At 33.1% G+C, this 20,556-nt stretch overlaps 2 protein-coding genes across 2 annotated transcripts in view; both read left to right on the forward strand.

Moving 5' to 3' along the window:
- The window catches only part of LOC134262047 (trichohyalin-like), a 36,623-nt gene extending 26,499 nt beyond the window's left edge, over nucleotides 1-10,124 (forward strand). Inside the window, exons 43-50 of the mRNA XM_062744424.1 lie at nucleotides 4-205; nucleotides 3,710-3,789; nucleotides 4,639-4,824; nucleotides 5,238-5,375; nucleotides 5,732-5,881; nucleotides 6,204-6,308; nucleotides 6,624-6,719; nucleotides 9,888-10,124. Of these exons, the coding sequence (XP_062600408.1) occupies nucleotides 4-205; nucleotides 3,710-3,789; nucleotides 4,639-4,824; nucleotides 5,238-5,375; nucleotides 5,732-5,881; nucleotides 6,204-6,308; nucleotides 6,624-6,719; nucleotides 9,888-9,917 (987 nt within the window). The 3' untranslated portion in view covers nucleotides 9,918-10,124. The remainder of the gene's footprint in view (nucleotides 1-3; nucleotides 206-3,709; nucleotides 3,790-4,638; nucleotides 4,825-5,237; nucleotides 5,376-5,731; nucleotides 5,882-6,203; nucleotides 6,309-6,623; nucleotides 6,720-9,887) is intronic.
- A 5,887-nt stretch (nucleotides 10,125-16,011) lies between these two features.
- Nucleotides 16,012-20,053, forward strand: LOC134262040 (uncharacterized). Its single transcript, XM_062744417.1, has 3 exons — nucleotides 16,012-16,111; nucleotides 19,034-19,270; nucleotides 19,819-20,053. The coding sequence occupies exons 1-3, from the start codon at nucleotides 16,057-16,059 to the stop codon at nucleotides 19,971-19,973; spliced, it is 447 nt and encodes a 148-aa protein (XP_062600401.1). The 5' UTR covers nucleotides 16,012-16,056; the 3' UTR covers nucleotides 19,974-20,053.
- Nucleotides 20,054-20,556: the final 503 nt, after the last annotated feature.

Below are 20,556 nucleotides of genomic sequence, written 5' to 3' on the forward strand. Positions count from 1 at the left end.
TAGGAAGATAAAGATCTACAGGAAGTTAAGAGGGTCCAGCGCATTGCTAAGCGTGAGGGGTGGTTTGACAGCCTGACGGGGATGTTGTTCCAGTTATCAGGAGCGGATCTAGCAGGGGAGGAGGGCAGTTTAGAAGTTCTGGACAAAACAATGGAGGACATCGAGGAGAATATGAGGAAAGAGAGAGAGGAGCTAATTGCTGAGGGTAGGTTCTTGTTCATGTTGCTCATGTTGTTTACTGTCTGAGTTGTTTGTACAGGGAAACGTTAGATTGTTTGTGGTTAAAGGGTTAATTAGTGGTGGTAAATGTATATATTTCAGTTCACAGTAAAACAGTCATGCTTATAATGATGTGCTAAGGCTAGAATATTTTGCTTCCTATAAAGTTTTTAGTATGTATTCCATTAAGTTTAAAAAATATTTTCATTCCACGGGGATTGAAAACCACTTTGATATTCTAAGTATTCATTCATTAATAAGCAATTCACTATAAGCTTGTTTACTGTACAGTTATGTGATTATAACTACATTTAGTGGATAAGAGTTTATGCAGTCAATAAAAGTTTCAGGTTAAGAATTTAGTGCTTTATATAATTAAATATTTTTTTTCATCAGACTTAGACAAAACCATGTTGCACTGTATTTTTTTTTTACCAACACTTATTTTTGTTTTACAGTAACTGTTGTGCATTTTAATTATAGAAATATTTTCTTTCGTTTTGTCAATATTTCAGTTAAGAAGTGTAAGTTTGCATTTTTGCACCTTATTCAGTAAATTAAATTCCCCATTTACACACCCTTTGCTCACTAAAAACTATTTTGCTTTTTTATGAATCAATAAATGCATTACTTGCATGACATATATTATAAACATTGATGGCATTGTAATTTGAATTAATATTCATAGGCAGAAATGTTTGATTACATCTATAACATATGAGTTGTATGATATGACATAGGCCTACATACACCAACTTCATTTTTTGCAATTTAGGATAAACTGTAAAAAGAGAGATCATTTAAATCCTCTAGTTATGAGCTAAATGTTCATTTCACGAGGGAACTATTCAGATTTTGTTTCCAGTTTGATAAAATTTTCTCTTTTTTCATTTTTTCGGAATTTTTTGCTTTAATACTATGAGGCATGCACTAATTGCATGTACCTAAGTATTCTATAAGCCTTTGTTGAGAAACATGAATTGTCAAATTGATTCCTTTTCAGTTAAGTATTGGTGTAACTCTTCCATTTCATTTCGGAAAGAAATTTTGTTACTTTCAACTTGAAATATGTGTGTTGTCAGTTGATTCTCTTTTCTTTTCACTGTTTACACAAATTATTTTTAATTATTTGAATACACTGTCAGTTTTAAATATTGATGATGGTATTTTAAAAATGTTTTAAACAGAAATTTACAAGATGCACAATGTGCTTATTAACCAAGAAGGACAATTTACTTTTTTAGCTCACCTCGACAAAGTCGAGATGAGCTTATGCTATACCCCCGGCGTCGGCGTCGGTGTCGGCGTTAGCGTTGGCGTCCCAGGTTAAAGTTTTAGGAGCAAGTCCATTCCCAAGTAACTATAAGCCCTACCTAAACCAAACTTGCATGGATGGTGCATCTAGGGATGTACACTACCAGACTTGCTTCGGTTGCTGGATCTGACCTACATTTTCTTGATGAGTGACCATGTTAAAGTTTTTGGAGCAGGTTAAAGTTTTTGGAGCAGGTCTATTCCGTAGGAACTAAAAGCCCTACCTAAACCAAACTTGCATGGATGATGCATCTAGGGATGAACACTACCAGACTTGCTTCGGATGCTGGATCTGACCCATATTTTCTAGATGACTGACCAGGTTGAAGTTTTTGGAGCAGGTTAAAGTTTTTGGAGCAGGTCCATTCCCAAGGAACTATAAGCCCTACCGGGACCAAATTTGCATGGATGATGCATCTAGGGATGTACACTACCAGACTTGCTTCGGATGCTGGATCTGACCTACATTTTCCAGATGAGTGACCAGGTTAGAGTTTTTGGAGCAGGTCTATTCCCAAGGAACTATAAGTCCAACCTGGACCAAACTTGCATGGATGATGCATCTAGGAAAGGACACTACAAAACCTGCTTCGGATGCTGGATCTGACCTACATTTTCCAGTTGAGTGACCAGGTTAAAGTTTTTGGAGCAGATCCTCCATTCCACAGGAACTATAAGCCCTATTTGGACCAAACTTGCATGGATGATGCATCTAGGGATGAACACTACCAGACTTGCTTCGGATGCTGGATCTGATCTACATTTTCATTCCCAAGTAACTATATGCCCTACCTGAACCAAACTTGCATGGATGATGTATCTAGGGATGTACACTACCAGACTAGCTTCGGATGCTGGATCTGACCTACATTTTCATTCCCAAGTAACTATAAGCCTATTTGGTCCAAACTTGCATTAATGATGTATCTAGGGATTGACACTACCAGACTTGCCTCGGATGCTGGATCTTACATTTATTTTCATTTCCAAGTATCTATGAAATGCATGGATGATGCATTTAGGGATGGACACTACCAGAATTGCTTCGGATGCTGGATCTGACCTACTTTTTCATTCCCAAGTAACTATAAGCCCTAGCTAAACCAAACTTGCATGGATGATGTATCTAGGGATGGACACTACCAGACTTGCCTCGGATGCTGGATCTGACCTACATTTTCATTCCCAAGTAACTGTAAGCCCTAGCTAAACCAAACTTGCATGGATGATGTATCTAGGGATTGACACTACCAGACTTGTTTCGGATGCTGGATCTGATCTACATTTTCATTCCCAAGTAACTATAAGCCTCTACCTGGACCAAACTTGCATGGATAATGTATCTAAGGATGGACACTATAAGACTTGCTTGGGATGCTGGATCTGACCTATATTTTCCAAACAAGAGACCAGGTTAAAGTTTTGGGAACAGATCAATCTGAATGAACTTGAAGTCCTTGATATTTGCAGTATTAACAGTTATGAATATTTGTTTACTCTATACATGTTTTTCACGCTACATGCATAGAAATGTGTATATGCCATGTAAGGGGTTAAACACAACTTGCAAGAATATTGTTGTTGGGATGAATACTAAATATTAAGAAAATATGATGTGAGATTTGCATTACTTAAACTGATAACATTCGTCGAGGTGAGCTTCGTAATCTTTGATTACCTATGTTTTTAAATTGATATATAATTATGTAACCATTTTGACTAAAAACTTGCAAATGCTGTGCACTGCCATACATATTATCTGAGCATGAATATGCATGTAAACTTTATATTGATATTTTTTAACAGCTGAATTTTATATTAATACTGGATTTATTCAATTTTTTATGATTATTTAGTATAGGCAAGGAAAATGATTTAATCAAATGCATAGACTAATACCTTTTTTAAATTATTACATTTTTTTTTATTCATTATTATTTTGCAGAATATGCTTCTTTGTATAAATTATTATTTAACAACATAATAATTCTTTATTAAAATCATTATCCTTAGAAGCATAAATCTCAAGTCTTGGTGGAAAATGCTTTGAGTTCATTCCCACATAAGGTTTTAAAAGGGGAACTTTTTATACAGTGTTTGAAGTCTATATTCACTGATGACATCCTCAGGATTTTCAATGTAATGTACAAAACATGACACTGTCATATCATTACAGCTAAAGCTGAGAATGCTACAGAGGAGGACCTACAGCAGGCCCTGAAACAACTAGAACACGAACAGGAACTAAAGCGGAAGGTACGTCACGGAATATCTGACAATATTATACTTTCATGTAAATTAGTTGAATCTGATTGGTCGAGAAACATTTGTTAGAAAACACTATTACCCACTGAATAATGAGGCCACGCCCTCCAGCGTAGCAACTGCAGTCAACATTGCTTGACGACGGGTGATATTCCAAAAAAATAGTGACTGCACAGAATTTATGCGTGCACGGTTCACTGCTATATGTATTTGTGTAAAACATTCAGTATAATATAATAAATATAGCATGTAGTTGAGTGTAACATTGAAAATTTTCACCCCTCGAAAACCATTGTCAACCTCAGCTGCGCCTCGATTGACAGTGGTTTTCTTGGGGTGAAAATTTTCAATGTTACACTCAACTACATGCAATATTTATTATAGCTATATAGAGAATGATAATAAAAACATCTACCATTAGACTAGATTTTCATGTAAAACATGAGGGGTATAAATTATTTTAATGTCTAATTTATAGCTAAAACAGCCATAAACCAAATTTTACTCAATCAAGTGAAGAAGTTGGGTATAGTTAAAAAGCACTTGGACATGTACCCCCTTCCTTTTCTCTGAATTTTTTTTTACCCTGGCACTTGCAGCAAATGAATATTAGGTATTAAGAGTGAAAAAAAAATGTGAGAAAGGTTTGTTTATAAGATTTGTACATAACTTAACTAGACATCAGTGTGCTGCTAAACATTGGCTTTCCAATGAAACAAATAAGCAAACAACATGCAGGAACTTTTGTTGTCAGTTCTATGGTATCAAAACTTAATTTGCTGAAAAAAATTGGTTTCCTTTATTTAGCATCACCTTATATACTTTTGTTTTAAATATCAGGCAATGACAGCTGATCTGGAGCAGCAGAGGAAGAAGTTGATGGAGAAGGTGGCGGCTCGTAAACGTCAGACAGAGGAGAAAGAGAGCAAGGAGATCAAGGCAGCTCAACTCATACTGCTCTCCGAGAGCCGCCAGAAAAAACAGAAAGAGAGCGCAGAGAAAGAACGCAGTCAACAGAGCTCAGAGGTAGGGAACATCATTCTGTAAAAAAAAAAATTATCAAATGATTTTTTTTTTTCAGAATGAATAGAAATCTGTAATTTTCTTATTGAATTTTGAGTGCAACTAGCATTCGACTGTGAATTTAAGGGTACAGTTGAACTTCTGGACATTGACATCTTGAATACCATTGATACGTTAAAGTGATTTGGAAGTCCAAACTTCTTGTTCTCTAAATATTTTACACTGGATATCTTGATATCTTTTTTTCTTCCAAAGTAGAATTGTGTTGCCATGCAACATTAGGAAAGCAGGATTATATTAAATCTTTAAATTCCTTTGAAATGAAAATTTTGCAACCCACAGATTGCTTGTAAAAATGGTAGTTTTAAATAAGTTATTGCTAGTATAGTTATAACTTTGTCCCTATGATTCTACAGCTTCAGAAAAGACTGGAGGCCAGAAGACAAGCCAGGAAGAAAGCGACAGAGGATCAGGATGAGAACAGAAGGTCACTGACTGACGAGGAGAGATTCTCAGGCTCCAGTGACGGCTCTAGACCTAACACCATGGACAGTGTAAGTAGATATACCACAGGTACATGTACATGAAAAGTATTAAAGATGAAGTGGAGACTTGATCATAAACATTACTATAAGAATAGGTATACATGTACTCATCTTATAGTACTAAGAGAAAATTGCAAAGAAATTTCAGTTCTCATGTGTTGCTTTCATAAGATTTTGTGACTTTTTATTTTGCAGTTTAGAGATCCTAAACTTTATAAAAAGGAATTTGAAATTTATTAATTGAATGCATACATGTAATTATAAAATTAATAGAATTTAGCATTTGTGCTTAAGTTTTCTCTTGGCTCATGTCACATAGTCCTAATTAAATGGCTCTAAATAACTTAACCTCTTTGTTTTGACAGAATCCGTTTGCTTCCATGAAGCGAGAGAAGACGGCCCTGGATGTGACTGTGTCAGACAAGGAGAAGCATGACACGTACACCAAACTGATGAGAGAACAGACAGCAGTGATGCAGCATAAACAGGAGAGTCAGCGTAAACAAGAGGAAATGGTCAGTATGGGGGACAATAGGGGTCATCTCAAAATCCAAATAAGGGGTCATCTCATAATCCAAATAAGGGGTCATCTCATAATCCAAATAAGGGGTCATCTCATAATTCAAATAAGGGTTCATCTCAAAATCCAGATAAAGGGTCATCGCTAAATCTGAATACATAAAGATGAATGTCTTGTAACTATGTAAATGTGTTTCATGACAAAGATTAATTGTTTTTTCAATGACAGTATTGGTGTTGGCATCTAGACCTTATCATTCAGTTTTGGTATTATCTTTGAGAGAATTTGAATACAATTAGACTGTTTTGCTATTTTAGCTGAAAAGAAGACTTGCAGAGAGACAAAGCAAAAAACAAGCAGAAGTCCAGAGCCTGCTCAACCTCGGGGAACGTCAGAAAACCAGTCTACTGGCCGCAAAACAGGTATTATTTTTTGCTCACCTGAGATGAATACTACTTTGAATTCTGTGAAACTGAATTGTGAGTGTAAGGCAGAGATTGAAAGAAATTCTTCCTGAAAACACAAAATTAATACACATATTTATTTGTAAATTTAATCTGTTTATGTAGTTTTTCACTTGATGTTTTCAGTAAGGTTTTGCATTTTTTTAATCACTACTCACTAGAATTTTCGAATATTTGAATATTTTCAATGGTTTAAGGATAACTGCACTTCATTTATAGAGATGTGAGAAATATTTGGACATCTGATTCTAAATTGATAATTTTTTAACATAGGATGAAAAGGACAAACAGTTAGAGAGAATGAAGGAAAGAATCAAGAGAGAGCGTTCTCGAAGTCCTGGCAAAAAGAAACACGCTGCTATAGAAGAGGTAATATAAGAGTCTGTTTAATGGCTTCTGTAAATTTGTTAACTGTCATTGCACAGCTGAAGTAAGATTTCAGTGGATGCTATTATTTTCTTTGATGAGCCAGTTGAAATATCATAAAAAAGATAATTTCACATATTTTCAGTAATTGCAAAGATTTAACAAAAAAAAAACAAACAAAAAACAACAACAACAACAACAAACTTTATGCCTTTTTCTTTTTAAATGCATTCAGGAACCAGAGGAAGAAACATATTAGGTGATCTTTGATATTTTCAGTTCTAACAATGTTGTGTTTGACAGTCAATCCTTTCCTGAGTTGAAGTTATTGCTTTTAGTTGATCAAACAATTTTTTAACATTCTCATTCTATGAATTTAATTTTCATTCCTTATTTTGCCTTTGTATTTTGTTTCAAAATTCTAAATATATTTTATATCCTCATAATTATTGAGACACTATCAATTCAAGTCTTTTATTAAATCTTAGAACCATTTCCAGGTTATTTTGGACTTTCAATGAGGCATGGCATTCTGGATGTTACATATTTAGCTTCTGAAATTTACACAGCTTTCTTTCACTGTTGAAATATACATGGGATAGAAATTCGGGCAAATGCCAATTATTGTATGGAATAACCAATAACGTTGTCTTGTCCGGCAAAGAGGTGGAGCTTAAGTCGTCTCATCGTTGTCAACAACAATTTAAAGTTCCTGATGTTATTACATGTAGGGCCCCTCAAGGATTTGCGGGTGCCCTATAGTAATCACTCTGTCTGTCCGTCTGTCTAGCTGTCTGTCTGTCATTCTTCTATCCACAAATTTTCTGTTTTTTTCTAATAATTTTTTTTTGGTTGCCCAATCAAGTTCAGATTTGATATGGTAGTTCTGTAGGCAGAAATACATATTTTGATGCTAAGTTTGGTTCTCTATGTCGTCTGGTTTGGAGCTGGGGTGGCGGGGTAGATTTCTTAACTATGCATGAGAATGAATGAGCAAAGAGAGATAACTGCAGAGAATGTTACCATTGTAAACTGGGAAGGCTGTGCAATTCGTCCTTTGGGATTAATTAACCTTCCACATGAAGAAATTCCTAAGAATTATCTTTATCTGTCACATTGAGATTAATTACTGAACCGCCTCTGTCTGCAAATGAACTCTGCAAATGAACTTTGTTTTGAAGTTAAGGTCAATTTTGAATGTGTACATTATCTGAAATTTGGATTTAAAATAAATGTTCATACTTTATTTTGGTTTAAATACTGTATACAATGATTTATGATAATTATTTTGAATTCTAAAATCAAGATATATATTAAAATATCATTTTATATTACATGTATATTACTATTTTATTTCTTTAATTATTTATTTATTTATTTTTTGCTGCCTTAATGCTGTTGATCTTAACAGGTAATCAGATAATAATCCCATTCTGTCAGAGCTAAAAAAGTTCTTATTGTAAATTTAGAAGAAAAGGATGAGAAAGCAGTACAATCAATCCCTTGGGATTAATTATCTAGCCTGCTGCAGAAAATTTAGAGGCTTATCTTTATCTGTCACATGAAGATTAATGAACACCTTTGTCTGCAACTGATGTTTGTTTTGAAGTTAAGGTCAACCCTGGGTGATATTTGCATTCACTGAAGGCTTTCATTTTATAAATCATCTGCTTTAATCTTTTTTAAATACACATTTAATTTAGTTTCTTTAATAAGACATAAGGTTTTCCCTGTTTTATATGTAAATACAAGGTTACTATTTACAGGATTTTTGGACATTCAGGAATTATCTTGAAAATTTAAAAATACAGTTGTTACTTATATATAATCTTCATATATTTAAAAAAAAAATGTAATCAAGTAAAACTCTCATTCAATGAGCTGCATCCTTATATTTCTACCCCTCAGCGGGGCCCTTGCTGACTGGTCAGTTTTCTAGTTTATTTCCTAACCAATGAGAATTAATCTATTCGCCATTTGACAGACGCTAATTACGTAGTGCTGAGAATGCCATGCCTTACTGAAAGTCCAAACTAAACTGGAAATGGTTCTAAAAAGAATAAGTGTCTCCTACACCAGCGAAAAGTTTATTATACCCCCCGCAAACGAAGTTTGAGGGGGTATATAGGAATCATCTTGTCCGTCTGTCCGTCTGTCTAGCTGTCTGTGCAATCGTGTCCGGTCCATATCTTTCTTACAGAGGGACATTAGAATCTACTACTCCACACTAAGATTGCTCATGACCTAAGGGTGTGTCATGACCTTGACCCAAGGTCATTTGGGGAAGTTCAAGGTCAATGGAAGAAAAATTTCATAATTCATGTTTGATACATATCTTTTATGGATAAACTTGGTAGGTTCTCATTTCACACAAAGATTGCCCATGACCCAAGGGTGTGTCATGACCTTGACCCAAGGTCATTTGGGGAAGTTCAAGGTCAATGGAAGAAAAATTTCATAATTCATGTTTGATACATATCTGTTATGGATAAACTTGGTAGGTTCTCATTTCACTCAAAGATTGCCCATGACCCATGGGTGTGTCGTGACCTTGACTCAAGGTCATTTGGGGAAGTTCAAGGTCACTGGAAGAAAAATTTCATTATTTGTTTTTGATACATATCTTTATTATGGAAAAACTTACTTCTGAAAAACCCAGCGGGGGTATTTTGTCCCATTTGGACAGTTCTAGTTATTTCATGGCGGGAAGGGGGGTCAAATATAATCATTCTGGTTTACCTGGTAATAACCAAATCAATTTACCCTGTGTGCTGCATAAAAAAAAATGCTTGAAATACAATAACTTGAATGTTAGTCATAAATTAAACCTTCTTTGTTTTTTATACTAGTTTTTTTGCAAAATTCATTATTAGTTTATAACTGTCTTTTTTTTCATAGACAAATACCTCTGGAATGATAGTAATGGTCAAGGAATACATTATTAAGTAACAATGACTAAATTTTAAAAAATATGATATCCTCTAAATTGTAGTTTATTTGCAAAATAAAAAAAAAAATTGTAAAAATTGACAATGTATGTATGAAGCACTTTGTACTACATACAATTACACGTGTACAACACAAATATTTCTAATAATATTGCACTTCTGTACTAACACTTAAAGGAAAGGCCAATGGTTAATTTTATATATTTTTTTCATTTTATTGTAGACAGACTTGAAATCCACCATGAAGAAATAAAGATCTACTACTGTGATGCACCACTTTATATTAAATTTTATGTATTAATCTGACTTGTATGCATTCCAATCAAATTTGTGTGCCAGTTTTTCTGTACATGTACTCAGTGATATTTTTTATGTGTCAATTATAATCATGGTCTGTGATAAATTTATACACCTTTATCACTATTATGTTTTCTAAATAATTGAATTTAAAGAAAAAATTGTTATGAAGATTTTTTTTATTTAATGGGTAAATTTACCTGTTTTATGTATTGTTAATACTTAATTAATTTTTAGTTAATTTAGTGTAAAATCACAATAATATGTATATTTGTTATTTAATTTTTATTTACATATACATGTATTTAAATCTTCCGTCCAGTTTTCCATTCAAACTCGTAATGTTATAGACATAACATGAATAACCTAGTGCAATGCTTTTGTGAACTTGTCTTCTTTTTAGCCTGCTGGCCAGGATTTCATTTACTGACATGTAAGAGCCTTTTTGATTTTTGAATTTTTTTGATGATTTATATTTAGATAACATAACTATAATGTTATTCATTAAAAGAATGATTAAAAACCACTTATCTTAATAAAAGTTCGTTGTAGTTTTTTGATATTCTAAGGATTGTAAGAAGGTCATTAAATGTTGAATTTAAACAAGGCTGCAGATATTCTTGTGTCATCCTCTTATTTGTCAATATCCTGCCTATTTTTATTGGTCAGACTGCACCATATAATACAGGCCATCTCCAATTAGACTAAGTGTGGACAAATTTTAAAAGCTTAGGGAAAGATTCAAGAATCGGAACTTTCTCTAATATTTTAACATTTTACCTGAATTCGAAGTTTAAATAAATATGAAAGACACGTTGATTCCTGACTATCAATTCCTGCAATGTACGAGTACAGGTATATCTTATGTAGAGTCATGAAAAAACAAAATTTCAAGTTCTTTGGAATCAAAATCTTTCATCTTCTATTTGTTTATAGATTCTCCATATAACTCTTCTCTTACTCAAACTTTTGACTATCTAAATAATTATTAGACAGGGTTAAGTCAAGATATTCTCAAAGTTGTCCTCTCCCATATGATCAATGTCTCCCCTCTCCCAACTTAGATGTCTGGTTGTACCCTCTTAGTCGGTATTCTTCCATTCTCTGCACATTTCTCCTTTTATTCCTCTTTCTATTAATTTTAGATCCGCTCTTGTCCCGACATTTATCAACAGGCTTGTTCACTGAATTCTACTCTGATTCCTTCTGATAAAAAAAATATATTCAATGCAATTTAAGAATAGGCACAGATTTATTGTTCTTTTTCTCCTATTTAGATAAAGACTTTACAGTAAAAACCCTTGGTGGTTGGTAAAAAAAAATGGCATAAACCTCTTTTTATTACTTCGTAGCCAAGAAATAAAAATTGGGAAAAAAAATCGAGAACACAAAGAAAAAAATGTGCTCATATTAAAATTTATGACCACATTTTTTTTTTGGGGGGCCACAAAAAATTCAAAGACACGGAGTATAAATAAATCCATACTATATTTTTAAACATTTTGTTACAGGAATTTGTCAAATATTCCATGTTGTAGAGTACATATATTGGACGTTCCGGAGTAAAACAGGCTTGTACTCCTGTAACGTTAAAGGACCAAAAAAGTTACAATGTACAATACTTAGTTCGATATGCCTTGTGTGGTTTTACTCTGAACTACTCGACAAAAAAAATGTTAATAAAGAATAGAAGCTAATTACCAACAGTAATGAAAAAAATTTACTTTCAAACTATAGTTTAACAATTTATTATGTAGCACAATTTTCTTACATTTACCTGTAAGATGTAGCGTCAGCTTTTTGTCATTAATTGAAGCACCTAAAGGGTTAGCATTTGTTTTATATATAATATGACATATATTATGTTTACGAACACCTCATTATGGACAACCAGGATATGGGCAGCCACCTTCCAGTTATGGACAAAAACAGCCAGGATTCAATCAGTATCCACCGCCATCTGGCAGTAATCCCTCATACCCATTTTCTCAAGCCACCTGATTTCTAAAAGAATCAAAACATCAATAAACATTTTAACTAAAAATTGACATGTACGTAAAGTGATATTTTTATTTGAATGCTTATTGGATTCCATGTTTTATTTACACATATAATAGCTTTACAATAAGTGCAGTTGTGTTAAATTATAATGCTTTCTCGAGAATTAAAAGATATATTCTATAAAGAACGTAATGAGTAATTATTATTTTATGTTCAAATATATTATGCTATTTTAATGTACGAGGGCTGTTCAATAAATAATGTCCTCGGTGCTCGGAAAGAAACAAAAGACGCTTTTCAATGATTTTGTCTTCATTATTTTACTTATTAATCTCTTTTAATTACAACACATGTGTGTAAATTTTTTTATCCAATTTCTGGTTAATTTTAGAACTCATTTTTGGGTATGACCCTTGGAATACTGGAAAATGGCAGATCCAATGATTTCCTGGACTTGTTTCTTCCTTATCAAAGGTGTTTTTTCAAGTTTTGAAATAGAAATAAGTCAAAAGGGTAAAAGATCTGACGAATGTTGTTAATGTGAAAAAATATTAACTATCTGTGTATCCCGAAAACCCCTTTACTCTTCAGGGCGAGCGGGTTTAGACGCTGTCATGAAGAAATGTAATTTAGCGGATTCCTGATTCTGGGTCCGTCCTCTAATAAACTCTTCGATTTTTTTTGCAAAAAAAAAAATGTTTTCTAGCCTCATCCAGAAATTAAACTTCTCCCCGAATACGAATTTGAACAACAATACCACTAATATTTAAGAACATTGCATATAAATCTGTCTTTGTGCTCTTGCAATTCTTTGCTCTCACCAGACCTTCCCTGTTTTTGTCAAGTACATCTTATGGTAAATTTTGTATCAAATTTGCTATTTGTCTTAAAGTCAATCCTACATCATCAAGTATTTTTTGTTGAAATTTGGCAAACAGTACATAAGTGTTATAATTTTTTGTTGGCAAGGACGGTACCCATTTTTGATGCCCAATATATAATTTTATATCATTGAAATCCACCTGCTCATTTGTCTATAAAACAGATATTGGTTGCTGTAAATGTCACATATTTCAGTGAATATTTCTTTGGGATTTTTAACAAGTTTTACAGCAGCTTTGTTTAAGCTTTTATTTTCACTCTAGTTTACGGATTTTTTACCATTCATTTATAATGCAGTGTCTCGAAAAGCTCTTGTTTTCCAGCTTCTCACAATGAAACTATGTGATGAAAAGTGGTCACATGAACTGTTATAAATTCATTAAAGATTCAATTATGAGAGAAAGCCAATTTTAATGTCATATGATATCTGTATTGTATGTCATACAGTTCAGGATATTATTTATTGAACAACCCTGGTATTTATCATGAATATTGTTTGAATTGTTAGTTACATGTATATGGTGTTCAAGATTTTTTGTTTTTTTATGAAACACAATACATGTATGCCTTATTTGCTATTAAACGTTTGTCCTCTATTTAATGAAAAAGAGAAAGAAGAGGTAATGTGCTCAATGACTGGAAAAAGATCGATAAATCATCATAGGCAATGGGTTTCTTAAGAAATAAAGGCAAGAAAATTCAGTGCATGGTTGTAAATATTTGACACACAAGGTGATGCGAATTTTTAAAATATCCAATTATAGCGATCATTAGCAAATTGGTTATCTACATCTTCTACTGAATATGACGTATGAAAAGACATGATTTTATTATATAATTATGCCCTTATTGTTATTACTCTATATCAAATGAATACCATTCAACTAATTTATTGAGAAGGTACTTCTCCCACCATTTGAGGACACATTCCAGAGAAGTCAGACCTGCTAACTGGGACTATTTCCTCACTAATATTTATTTATAATTTTAACCAATTATAAGATGACCAGGGTGTTCAAGGAATCTCGAGTTAAAGAGGTTATGTTATGAGCAATACATAACTATGAAGTGAAAACATTTCGACCCGCAATGTCAAAATCATACTGAAATTATTGAAAAACGAAAAGAATGATAATTAATTCTTTAAATATCAGTGAAGTGATAAAGTCACCAAATGTTTAGATTTTTTCAATCAGCTTACATTACTCTTTGTATGAAAATCTTAATGAAAACCGCACTAGAATCAATGAAATTCATATACCTACAAGTAGTATACTGACACGCAAAAGAAACGCAACACCCTACTTTGGGGTAAAATAATTATATAGAGTAAAAAATTTTAAATCTTAAAATTATGGATATCTTCAAATTGGTAAATATCGGAAATTTAACGGTTGAACGATTTTCCTACCATAACCGGAAGTCAAGTTTGAGTCTGCATAACAGAAATCGAAAATTGCATGTTTCACAAAACAGTTGGCAATATTATGGAGTTTTAAGGGTTTGTGCTGTTCATCTTAAGTAATGCAGCAATATTTCAAAAAATAAAATCTCCTTTCGTTTCCCGTAACGATGCTAAAGCTTCTTGAAAATGGCTTCAGTGTGCATTTCCATTGCTCTAGCTGGAAAATCTCAAAGTAAAGGTGATGGAGAGTTGATGATGCAAAAATACAGTACATTACGTCTCAACGGGGTCTTACGTATTATATTCATAAATGATAGTCTTTGGAACGGAAGTCCAAGGGTTACTACAATGCGCTAAGTTAGAGAAAATTCGACCTAATCATCTGAAAAACAGGCATTTAAAAATGGCAAAGAATAATTCCTTCGCTCAGATCTCGATATTGATTAACCTATTGTATCGTAGAAATTAAGCTGCTAATGTTGTTTAGGACAGTCTTGCACGTTGTAATTGAGTGGCTGGGAGGGGGGTGTTTTAAAAGTCATATGTTACTTAGTAAAGTTAAAAGATAAACAATAAACATTTTTATCAAATCTCTGATGTTCTGAAAAGTGAGTTTAGCCTTACTGTATTCTTTTTTGAAATCATTAGATATAAAATTCAAACATTTGTAGATCATTGCTTGTTGCGTTTCTTTTGCGTGTCAGTATATATCGTTTCAGTTAAGTGAGATATTTGAACACATTTTATTGCTTGATAAGATCAGAGATGTGAGGTATATATAATATATAAAAAATATACAAAATATATACACAAGATGAAAAGAAATCTCCCTTAAAAACCAAATTTATCCAATGATCCTTTAATATTAAAAAAAATAATAATAAAATAAAGGTCATTGATCCATATACGCAGTTAAAGGTACTTGGACACAGATTTGGGGGTAATTTTTTCTGTATAATATATTACGACTTATATATTTTAATAGCATTTCACACAAAAATTAATTAAAAATCTTATTTCATTTAAAAGTTATTAAAACTTTAAATTTTTTGGCGGGTTTGATTGACACATCCTTGCACTTTCACAAATTTTAAGTTTACTTTTAATACTTAGGGAAAGTGGCAAACTTGTTGTGTATAAATGAAAAATATTAATACTATAATCCAGAAAAATCAGAGTAGACATGTTCGAAAGCAAAGCAAACACACAATATATTCTCAGTCCGTGCAGTTGTGGTGAGCAGACTTTGACGCTTGAACGCACCCGGTGAATCATAAACAATCAACAATAACAGAGCTCCTGCCCTGTTTACAAAAACTGTGTACATAACAAGAGTGTGATCGATTTGCACACAAGACTTAGTTCGGAATGACGGTACTTGTGAAGGAATTTTGCTTTGTAACATTTCTACTCTGAAAAAAAATATTTTTCTAGATTAAAGTCTTAGTATTTCTCATTAATACACAAAAAGATTGCAACTTTACCGAAGGATTAAGAATAAAGTTAAAATTTGTGAAAGTGCAAGGATGTGTCAATCAAACCCGCCAAAAAATTTGAAGTTTTAATAACTTTTAAATGAAATAAGATTTTTAATTAATTTTTGTGCGAAATGCTTTTAAAATATAATTATAATTCGTGATATTATACAGAAAATATTAACTTCAAATCTGTGTCCAAGTACCTTTAAATGTCCAACAACATGATGTTTGCTTGCATTTGGAAATACATGTACCAAGATTTATAACCAGGTTTTGAAATTGCCCGATTTATTTCTGAATCTGTTCAACATCAAACCAAATACGTTATTATGGCATTAGCTCCTAGAATATGGATATTTTTACTCAGTCTCTTCCACGTCTTAGGTAATTATTGTTTCATCAATTCATTCCTTTGATTATTTCTAATTTACTTTGTATTACTTGGTTTCATGTTTATACTTTTTTCCCATGTTTTTGTGATTCAAATTTATAAAGAAGACTATTCTTTAAATATTGTTTTATGATTGTTATACATTAAAACAGACAAAATTTTATTTTATTTTTAAAATATTAATTTATATTCAATTTTAGTAGAACTATTATTTTATATCCCGTACTTGTTCTCCAGGCGTGAAGTAAAGTAGACAATTTGATCAAAAGCATAAAACATTTTTTTTTCTCTTAAAAAGTTTATTCAATGTATTTTCAGAAATATTTTGCCTGATAGAAAATAACATGTTGCCTGTATATCCAGAAAAAAACATTTTTAATTAATGCGTTGGATGGTGCAATACGCTCTTATACAATTCATTCGCTGAATGAATGAATAAAGACACAATATATGTACTTTTTGTATACTTAATATATAAAAGCAAAGAAAAAGTTATTTGACTGTCACTGTGTATATAAATCTCGTAGTCCTAATATCGTATATTGAAATAAAAGACAATTTAAGGAAAACACAGGGAATCCGAAGTGCGATGGGACTCCAAAGTCCGATGGTTACGCCAAAGTCCGATGGTCTGCGCCAAACCCCGATGGTTGTATACGCCAAAGTCCGATGGCACAGAACACAATTAACGTCTATGACGTCATAGTACTACTGCGTAAGAATTCGACGCCACGACATGCCAATAAATAAAGACAAAATATCATAAATTATACAAAGACTAACCCTCGTCTTTTGAATATAGGTGCGAAACTAAGACTTATCAGTCGAACAATGAGTATCAATTCTAACCTAACTATCATAGGTGGGTGCAGGACTAATCTAAATCAGCCCAATTGTGTGCGAGGACTAACCCTAGAATCCCTCGGGTGGGTTCGAAGAAGCACCTTTAAGTACTGTTCAAGGACTAGCCCTTATCACTCCAATGGTGTACGAGGACTAACCCTAATATCTCTGGTGGTGGGTGAAAACAAAAAGCAATATCCGTAAAAACGTATGTGAGACGAATACTGAATCAATTAATTTTGAATGCAGAATAACCTCATGACGTCAGACTATTGTGACGTCATAAACGTTAATTTTTCCTCCCTGCCATCGGACTTTGGCGTGTCAGACCATCGCACTTTAGCGTCGCGCGTCTCATAGGAAACGAGCCATCGGACTTTGGCGTGACCATCGGACATTGGCGTCCGTAAAGACAACGAGCCATCGGGGTTTGGCGCAGACCATCGAGGTTTGGCGAGACCAACGAACTTTGGCGTCACCATCGGACTTTGGAGTCTTACATATTGAATATTGCAGACAGCAATGGATAGGATATTTTGAAATGTCATAAAATATAAGTAGTTCATACATCTACCTCACGTATTCAGTCATAAATTCTGTACAAGCGCTATCATAATAAGAAATAAATTTTTGTTAAGCACACATTTCTAATGTAAAGCGATCGATAATTCCGCTTAATCTGAAGGCATTTAAACTCGTAAACATGAGCAAAGTAAACGAACGGTCCAGTAGAAGTGCGTATTTTCTTTTATCCCTTAATGTCAATATCAATAAGAGGTACAGTGTACATAAAAGTACACATTTTATACTACAAGGAAAGAATGAAAATATTCTTTTAAATATAGTCAGAGAAAGAGAGATAGAAAATGCCAAACAATGTCAAGCAATGTTTATTTATGATACATGAAACCACTGAATGTAAATATACACGTAATAAACTTACGAGGGCTGTTCGGAAATTATTGAGACAGTGTGTATATTTTTCTTTCTAATGAACGTCTTTCGGTGAAAATTTGCACATACGTTTGAAAAACATAGAGAATTCATAAAAACAAAATATAATTCACGAATATAAAATTTCTTATCTTCAGTGGAATAAAAATGTGTCAATGGTAGGGGTACCCGGAGCAGTCACGAAAACAGATGTTGAAAATGTGTATCACCAACGTTCAACCCCATCGTGGACCCATAATAAGAGCGAAAATAAATCAATTTATGTATATAATTTTCCCATTTCATTTTGACTTCATGTTGTGCAAGTTTGTTATTATTCTGATCAGGAATATGGAGATCATAAGAAAGATAAAGCGCGGAACAGAAATCTGATTACGGCGACAAAATAGATTTTGACGTTAAGGCGGAGCAGCAAGAGAACTAAAATTTTGTGTAACGCTCTGTAAAACTCTTTATCAGACTGAGCGATCTGCTTAAACATTACAACGGGAAAAACATGTCGAAGGGTTTGTTATTTCATATGTATATACTTTTTTCTAACCTATAATTCAAACAAAGTATAATCAAATGCTCTTGACGATCATCAAATTTTACCGCTACGGAATTAAAACATTGACCCTCGTTGCATTAATGGGCACTGCATGATAGTAAATCATTTTGTATAAATGACGCATGAAAAATTACACAAGTGAAGAAACAGTACATTTTCCTTAAAAAATATTTTAAGAAAATCGACAGTTTGATTTTGATATGGAATATATGATAACAAAGAGAGAAAAGTAAACGCTTCCCGGTCGTTTTTACAGGCAAAAACAATACGTTAAAATGACGTACTGATACTGCTCCAGGTCGATAGACATATGCATGTTTATGATTTCACCAGAAAAAATTTAATGTTCATAAAAAGTTATGAAATTGGCTTTAACAATAGTTGAGTAGATGAATATGATAAATCATTAAAGAATATCGCATTACGGAGGACCTTAGGAACGCGAAGGGGGTGTCCCGTGTATAATCCCTCTGGTTTTTGTAGTGACGACTTCCCTGGCTGCATGAGTGTCTTAATAATCTTTTATCGCAATATTTGAAAATTGAGTTTCTATTTTATTTTTTTTCAGGGTACCATTTAACATCAGCAGGGTATTACTGCTATTACAGCTATTATTACTATAGTAGTCGCTGCTATTACTACTACTCCTCCTACAGTGACGTAGGGACCATTGCGGGGGCTGTCGTGGGAGGCATAATTTTCACAGTCATCGTTGTTGTCGTTGTCATCATCATCTGCTGTAAAAAGAAAAATCGGCCAGGACAGGTCATTCATAATACACCTGCAGTCAACACTGTGACCACAAGTAAGGAAGCGAATTATTTTAATTCATTTCTGTTTTCTTTGAAATCCGAATTTAAACTCTCTGTGGCTAGTATAGGACATTGTATGGGATTTCCTTTTAGTACTTCATTGTCAAGTAATATAAATTTGCAAAAAAGGCACAGAATCAAAAATCCATGCTCTATCTAAATTTCATGACCACAAAAATAAAATAGAGTTGTTGGACATGAATCGATAAGGAACATTCCATACCATAGTCATTGCATGCACCAGCTTTGTGAAAAGCGAAGTGGAGCTGCTTTTAAGAATTTCCTTCAACGATTTTTATACTGCCATCGAAAGAAATTATCTCAATCAATGAATGTACGCAATTAATTGTTAGCGATATTCAATTTTAGCGACTTAAACTCCCCGACAATAATGCCTCGCTAAAAATTCTAATATGATATATAATATTCGGTCGGGAGCACATTAAACAAAAATGTAGTATCAGCTCAGCTTTAAATAATCATTTAATGCTTCTATTAAATTAATTACTTAATAAATGATATATGATTTTGCTATTAACAGCTCATTATGGACAACCAGGATATGGACAAACAGGATATGGACAGCCACCACCAAGTTACGGACAACCACAGCCAGGATTCAGCCAATACAATCAGTATCCACCGCCACCTGGTGGTAACCCCGCCTATCCTCCTCCACCACCTCCTAAATATTAACCAACCAAAACGTCTTCTCACTTTTATTTCAGAAGTGCCATTCACTTATTGTGATATTTTCATTCTAAATATGGTATGCTAATCGGAATAATTTTTATTTTTAAAAATATTTCAATGCTTCGTATTTGTATAAAAATATGCATGTATGCTTTATTTTCTTTTCACAATAATGAATACAAATATTTATAGCAAAAAAAAATCCACTTTATTTGGCTTGTATATGTATATAAAAGACTAATGGTATAATGTAATGTCCTGTCAATGACGTCTCGAGCTGTGACGTATACAATATGTATACCAAACTTTATTCACTATTTTTTTTTCAAAATACCAGTCTATTTTTTGTGCTTGGATTATAAAATATACATTGTAGGTTGACTTCATTAAAAGTTTACCTTTTTCTCTATCAGTAAATGAAGAATATTCTGAGTTTATCTGTAGTTCCGACGGAGATGGAAAGAAGGTTTTATTTTTATTCCAGCTTATCTTTTCTTTAATAAGCAGATCATTTAAATTAAATTTCTCATGGCCAAACCCTACTTGGACCTTGATTTGGAGAGATTTGAAAGACATACTAATCTGA

This window comes from Saccostrea cucullata, unplaced genomic scaffold, assembly GCF_032062105.1.
Source record: "Saccostrea cucullata isolate Sc308-1 unplaced genomic scaffold, CSIRO_AGI_Scuc_v1 ctg1129, whole genome shotgun sequence".
NCBI lineage: Eukaryota > Metazoa > Mollusca > Bivalvia > Ostreida > Ostreidae > Saccostrea > Saccostrea cuccullata.

Excerpts from the sequence above, each read along its gene's own strand:
- LOC134262040 (XM_062744417.1), top strand. The coding sequence starts at position 16,057 with ATGGCATTAGCTCCTAGAATATGGATATTTTTACTCAGTCTCTTCCAC. Across the intron at positions 16,112-19,033 it reads CAGTCTCTTCCACGTCTTAG|GGTACCATTTAACATCAGCA; the intron begins GTAATTATTGTT and ends ATTTTTTTTCAG. Across the intron at positions 19,271-19,818 it reads AGTCAACACTGTGACCACAA|CTCATTATGGACAACCAGGA; the intron begins GTAAGGAAGCGA and ends TGCTATTAACAG.